Source organism: Panicum virgatum, chromosome 4K (genome assembly GCF_016808335.1).
Source record: "Panicum virgatum strain AP13 chromosome 4K, P.virgatum_v5, whole genome shotgun sequence".
NCBI classification, from domain to species: domain Eukaryota; kingdom Viridiplantae; phylum Streptophyta; class Magnoliopsida; order Poales; family Poaceae; genus Panicum; species Panicum virgatum.
The window spans coordinates 2,253,918-2,261,014 of NC_053139.1; the positions used below are offsets into that span (position 1 = coordinate 2,253,918).

General features: G+C 55.7%; 1 protein-coding gene across 1 annotated transcript; it reads left to right on the forward strand.

Moving 5' to 3' along the window:
• Nucleotides 1-4,062: 4,062 nt before the first annotated feature.
• Nucleotides 4,063-5,768, forward strand: LOC120702500 (protein EXORDIUM-like 3). The gene has a single exon (XM_039986317.1). It carries the CDS (start codon nucleotides 4,330-4,332, stop codon nucleotides 5,362-5,364), a length of 1,035 nt encoding a protein of 344 aa, XP_039842251.1. The 5' UTR covers nucleotides 4,063-4,329; the 3' UTR covers nucleotides 5,365-5,768.
• The last annotated feature ends 1,329 nt before the right edge of the window (nucleotides 5,769-7,097 follow it).

Sequence of the window (7,097 nt, forward strand, 5' to 3'; positions counted from 1 at the left end):
GTCACGTTGAGAGATATACTCCTATAACAAGTTAACAACTCGGCTGGTACGTACAGTAGCCGTGAAGCAATCCTACTGTTGTCTGCTTGGGCTGCCACGTTCCTCGGCCCATCTGGGCTGTACATGTGGGCCCAGTTGGGCTTGGGCTTTCGTCTGTTCCTTTCTTTATTCGGGCTGCTGCGTGGTGTGAGAACGCCCCCCCCCCCTCCTGTATCTGGGCTACTGGGCTAGCACCTTGCTCGGCCCAGTTTTGCGCTCTTCTTTTGCGATTGGAGAAGGGCCGAACCGAATTGAACAGCTTGCCCCAGTCATCGGTCACGCATTGGTCCCTCCATCGTCCCTCCATCGGTCCTTCCCGTGTCGTAGAGTCGTCGTTGCGGCAGGCTGCCACAAGTCAGGTGCTCAGGCAGTTCGTCAAACGTGCCCGTGTTTGGTTACGAAATTCAAAATTCCAAAAAAATTTTCCGGCACTTGCATGGAGACTTAAATCTAGACGAAATAAAAAACGCATCGCGACTGCTGTCTGTAAATGGCGAGGCGAATCTAATGAACCTAAGTAGGCTGTAATCAGATGCTAAAATCGCTACAGTAATGCTACAGTAAACAACCTCTAATGACGAATTAATTAGGCTCATTAGATTCGTCTCGCGATTTACGGACGAGTTCTGTAATTATTTTTGTGATTAATTTATGTTTAGTACTTCAAATGTAGAAAGATGTTTTTTAAAAAAATTTACGGGACGCAACGGGCCGTGTTGAAAAGAGGCAACGCTGCTGCGGCAGCAGTGCCCCTGCAGACGCTCAGAGGAGCTGACGCAACGGGGAGGCACAGCTCCGCAAGCTGAAAATAGAAGAGTCGAACGTGACGCCATCAGCAATACTCAGTACCGTGGTGAGTGCTCCGCAGCGAGATCAGCAGTCGGCCTTCTCAACTCCGAAATGCAGAGGTGAGCAAAGATTTTCGTTTTGGTTTCTCGAAAGCGTGCACACCCGCGCTTGAAATGGTTTTGCCCAGGTTGCGAGGAAGATCTGGAGGCCTACTAGGGCCGTCATTAGACGACCACGTTTCACCGGGGGCCCAGTCCATTCAAGCCTTGGAACCTCTCCACCACGAACAGTTGCTGCAAGCTGCAGCAGTATTCTACTGTCGAAACTCTGAAGTTACTGTGGTCGCTGCGCCTGCACGCAGGCGGGGACATTTTAGCAGCGGCGTGGGCGCAAAGCACCAGCCCACGGCGTCCTCTCTTCTATCAATGCGCTCCGCCGCTGGTACTCGCCGTCGCTCCCCTCCGCGGGGAATTTAAAGTTTTGCCACCGTTATCAGTGTCACTCGTCCAGTTGCCACTTTTTTCTTGCACCAAAGGCTTGCTCCAAGGGCACACCGTATAACGCACCCCACCCTACGTAGGGGGGCTTGGGGGGGAGCGAGCGCTCCAACGGCTCCCCCCACAACTCCCCCTATATAGGGGGGAGTTTCAACTCCCCTCACGTGTATAGGGTGAGTTCCAACTCCCCCTATATTTCTAATCACACCGTTTCTTCGTGATATTAATTTCGTTTGAGTCCCGTAACACGATGATAATGCGTATTATGACAGTATAAATACTGTATGATTTTTTTAAAATTCAAAAACGTTAAATAAATAGTTAGTTAATGAGTGATAGTATATATGGGGAATAGATATGGGGGGAATGGTTGGAGAGAAGCACCGTGTTCGGCTGGTTGCTTGCGGACTGGTTCCGTCTGTTGCGGGCTGCTGCTGCCGTTCGGCGGGCTGCTTCCTGCTGGCTGCGAGGCTGCTGCTGCCTGCTGCTGCCGCCGCCAAGAGCTGCCTGCTGCTGCTGCCGCCAAGACCAGCCGAACATGGTGAAGGAGTTATAGGGGGAGAAATCTTTTGGAGGGAGGTAGTAAAATATAGTAAATAGTACGTTTGGGGGGAGTTGGATGGGGGAATGGTTGGAGAAAGCCTAACAAAATTGCCACCGTCACAGTTCCAAACGTCTAATTTTTGCCACTTTCAGCCCCGTGGCCGGCCACCTCAGCGTGCCAGCGTGGCCGAGCCATGGTAAAAGACACTGTTGCCCTCTCCAGTTATTGCTTATCTCTCCCTCCATTCCCTGACATGTGGTCCCCACTAAGGATGGATTCGGATGTCTATTCGGATGTCAGATTTTTGATCATTTTTCTTCAATTATAGACAAATAAGATATAGAATTTACTATATAAATTCATAGCCTTGTATTTAACATTGATCTTGTAAAGATTCATAAAAACTAAACCTCAAATTTATCATATATATTCTCAAATAATAGATATAAAAATTCGAATACGGATCGGATACGGATACGAATCTTTTTTCACCTTTTTAATTGTAGGGAGCAAATAATACATAAAAAAATTTATACAAAATTTTATTCTTATGTGTAATAATATGCTTGATAATATAAAAAAAATATTAGCATAAAATTTTAAGCATATCTATTTTAAAATATCAAATTTGTTCTAAGAATTCGGATGTTTAGATCCATCCTTAGTCCCCACAATTCAGGGCCTTCTTCAACCTCCTGCCAGCAAAATGCAAGGGTGGCTGCGGTGGCTTGGTCGGGGTCCAGCGAGCGCATGGCCATGGCGGGTAGGGGCGCATGTTGCTCAGGGTGCACGTGGCCATGCCGGCCGGACCTCGCGGGACAGGGGGCGAGCTGCCCTGCGCCGTCGCCTCCGTTCCTTCTCCGATCCCTCCCGCGCGCTGCCGCCATTGCACCGCCCACAGCCGCCGTCGCCGCATCTCCTCCAACCCAGCTACTCCGTCCCTACCTACCCCGCCACGTCCCCTGCTCCGCCGCCGCCATCTAGCCCACGCCCCCGGGGCCGCACCACACGGGCTCCCTCCCGGAGTTCGTCGCCTCCCGCGCGCGCCGCGGTGCGCGCCGACCGGGGCCCATAGGCGGGGGCCGAGGCGGGCGTTGCCGCAGGACGCGACGGGATGGGAGGGGGCGAAGGCGGGCAGCTGCCTGGCGGTGACGACGATGGCCGGCGCGCGCGGGCGGTAGAACAGGAACAGCGCGACCGCGGCGCCGCCGGCAGCCAGGAGGAGGAAGAAGAGGGCCACGATGCAGGACGGCGCGGGGGAGGAGCGGTGGACGTAGCGCGCCGCCGTCGCCGTCGTCCGCGGGATGGAACTGACGGTCTGGGCCCGTCGAGCAGTGATGTAGGGAAGAGCAGTGATGTAGGCACAGTGGTCTTTTCTGTGTTCAGGCCACGCTGGCATGCTGATATGGTGTGTCACGAAGGACAAAGTGGCAAAAATCAAGCTTCTGAACCGTAACAATGGCAAATATGTTAAGATTGGCAAAATTTTAAAATTCCCCGCTCCGCGCTTTGAACGCTTTCCCCCGCTTCCGCCGGGCCCACCCGACCCGCCCTTGTCCGCTTCACAAACTCTCCGCCTCAGCAACGGGCTTCACTGACTAGTTGGGCCCGCATTAACCCGGGCCCTGGTACCAGTGTAGCGGCTGGGCTCCGCCGGCGTCTGCTCGCCCCGAGCAAACGGGACAATCAACGGCGACGCAGCCGACGATCTCGGCCGTCGATGACACTTGACGAGCACCGAGAACCGAGCGCGCTCCCCAGTGGGCCCGCGCCAGAATATCTCCGTCGGTGGGCCCGCGTGCCAGGCACCCACAACAGCGACGCGTGTACGGCCGCGGGCGGGCGCTGGCTGGCTGCCATTTGAGAGCGGACGGGGAGAGACACGCGGGATCTGGCAGCCGGGCCCCGCCGACAGCGCGGCAATAACGATGCCTCACGTACTGTGTGCTCCCTCCAAGATTACCCGCGCTTTTTACCCGCCCCTTCCTTGGCGGGGAGCGGAGTAAAAAAAAATGGTGTCACCGCTCACCCGGTAACCGCAGCGGGTGCCGCTGTTCTTCGCTGCACGTACTACGTGGAGAATTTGAATTGGATGCACCCGGACTCCGGTGTTCAAATTCTTCCTTCTCAAACCAAATGAAATTTGCATTTGACCCGATCGCACTTGCAAAAGTGAGCAGAAGCAAACCCACATTCCAATATTCCACACAGCCCCATAGGAAACAAGGCAACACGAATCGCCAGGAAAAAGCTGGGAGCTCCAAGTCCAAAGAGCACCGAGCCCCCAAGCCAAGAACAGTAGTGTAGTGTGCCCCTGCCTCCTCTCCTCTCCACTCACTCTCGCTCACTCTGTCACTCACAACTCCATGCCTCCATTTCCCCCTTTCTTCCTATAAAGCGTCTCGGTCCCGGGCCGAGAAACCCGCCATAAACCGCCGCCGCCGCCGCCTCCTCGCCGCAATGCAGATGCGGCGCCTCGCCGCGCTCCTCGTCGCGGCCCTCCTCGCCGCGCCGCCCGCCGTCGCGGCGTGGCGCCCGTGGCCTCCGCCGCGCAACGGCACGGCGGTGGAGGGGCTCGGCGCGTCCAAGAAGTTCGAGGGGTCGTCCGAGTTCGTGAAGCTGCAGTACCACATGGGCCCCGTCCTGGCGGCGTCCATCACGGTGCACCCGATCTGGTACGGCCCCTGGCCGGCGCCGCAGAAGCGCACCATCCGCGCCTTCCTCCGCTCCCTCGCGCCGCCGCCGGCGGAGGAGGCCCGGATCCCGCGCCCCTCCGTGGCGGCGTGGTGGCGCACCGTGCGGCTGTACACGGACCAGACCGGCGCCAACGTGTCGGCGGCGGTGTCCCTGGGCGCCGAGAAGTCGGACGCGCGCATGTCCCGCGGCGCGCGCCTGTCGCGGATGGACATCCAGGCCGTGGTCCGCGACGCCGTGGCCGCGCGCACTCGCCCGCTCCCCGTCGACGCCGGCGGCGTCTACCTCGTGCTCACCTCGCCGGAGGTGCTGGTGGAGGACTTCTGCGGGCAGGTCTGCGGCTTCCACTACTTCACCTTCCCGTCCGTGGTGGGCTACACGCTCCCGTACGCGTGGGTGGGGAACTCGGCGCGGCGGTGCCCGGAGGTGTGCGCGTACCCGTTCGCCATCCCGGCGTACGTGCCGGGGCGGAGGCCCGAGTCGCCGCCCAACGCCGACGTCGGCGTCGACGGGATGGTGAGCGTCATCGCGCACGAGCTGGCGGAGCTGGCGTCCAACCCGCTGGCCAACGCGTGGTACGCGGGGACGGACCCGTCGTTCCCGACGGAGATCGCCGACCTCTGCGAGGGCATCTACGGCACCGGCGGCGGCGGCGCGTACACGGGGCAGCTGCTGACGGACGCGCGCTCCGGCGCCGCGTACAACGTCAACGGCGCCGGCGGCCGCAGGTTCCTCGTGCAGTGGGTGTGGAACCCCGTGCTCAGCTACTGCTCCGGCCCCAACGCGCTCGACCAGGACTAGGCGGAGTTGCATCGCATCCACTGTCCAAGGATTGATGGTTTGCTGGCCGATGCATCATCATCCATCGTCGTCTAGCACGTACTAGTTTTCTTTCTCCAAGGATTCGGTTTCCTTTCTCGGGAAAATCCATGGAATGTTTTTGTATAGAGTTCGTCAGTGGAGTGTGAAGGAAGGTGGCGAGAGCCGCGAGCAGGAAGAGTGGATCAGTGGACGATGGCATGTTTGAGGAGACTTTTTAAATTTGGGATTTTATTGAACTTTTGCGTTTTTCATTTGGCCTGGGTTCGTTTGAATTTGGGTTGGGGTTGAACTTCTCACGGAGAGCTGGGGCATGACTGTCAGTGTTACAACAAACATATCTGTACTGGAAGATTATTGCGCACAGTAGCTGCATCATAGGCTCATGGCTTTTGCATTGGAGTGTCTTCAGAGCGGTTGGCTTTGCTGTCTGCTCCATGCCATGCCCTCGAATGATGGCGATAACTACTGCATCGCAGATCTTTAGTTCCCCCGGAAAAAAACACTGTAGTGCTGAAAAACGCTGTAGCACACTGTATCATTTTTTGTTTGTTTGTGGTAAATATTATCCTACCATGACTTAACTAGGCTCAAAAGATTCGTCTCGCAACATACATTAAAATTATGTAATTAGTTTTTTTATTTACCAATATTTAGTACTCTATGCATGTATCATTTGCTATATTTAATGTTTTGATGGGATGGAGATGTGATGAAAAATTTGGAAAGTTTGGAAATTTGGTGGGAACTGAACACAGCCAGCATCGCAGGACAGGCCAGCAATGGCCGGCACTGCAGAAAGTCCCTGTGCTTAACATAGGCGATGGCCACTAATCACGGGATCAGATTGAGGAGCTCGGGTACTGATGAGTGAGGCCAGATCACGGGTGTCAATGTGTCATGACTCATGAGCAGAGCAAGAGCAGGTTGGCCGATGGCCATTGCGTGCAGTGCAACAGTAAACAGTGGCCGTAGTACTCTCCGGCCGGCGCAATGATTCCCGGGACGAGAGAGAGAGAGAGAGGGTGATTTGTTGGGTAGTGACTGCACTAGGCTTTCAGCTAGGCGTCCTTTTTCTTGTGGCTTTGTGCAGGGCAGGGGCGGTTATCAGGCACGCATTATTGGCCTCCGAACAGAGATACAGGGAAGAAGAAGACTATTGCGGCCGGGGGCGTCCAACCAGATCCATTCATGCCCGCCCGTGCCCGTGTCACCCGGCGGCGGCCGGATTGCTCCTGCTCGCGCGCTCACACCGTTCACCGGAGGACCACACGCCAGGACCAGTGTAACGCAGGCAGGAATGCAGGATTGGCTTGGCTTCAGTGGTTTGGATGAATTTTCACCCTGCTTGCCTGCTTGGATTGGCATCTTCAGAAGTGTGCTGGCCATACGAAAGAAAAAGGAAGCTCCGGTCGGGCAAACTTGCTCCATGAAATGCAGGTTCCTCCAGTACATGTGCCATCCGGCAGCCATGATGCATGGAATCGCAACCCCGATCCCGTTGGGTGTTCGGTTCGGCGTGCCTGGCGATGGCGACGCCGGACGAAAGCTAGCGAGGACTGTGCCCTGTTTAGTTTCCAAAAAATTTCTTACAGTATTTATCACATCGAATTTTTAGACACATACATAAAATATTAAATATAGTTAAAAAAATAATTAATTACACAGTCTAACTGATTAGCACGAGATGAATCTTTTAAGTCTAATTAGTCTAT

Excerpts from the sequence above, each read along its gene's own strand:
- LOC120702500 (XM_039986317.1), top strand. The coding sequence starts at position 4,330 with ATGCAGATGCGGCGCCTCGCCGCGCTCCTCGTCGCGGCCCTCCTCGCC.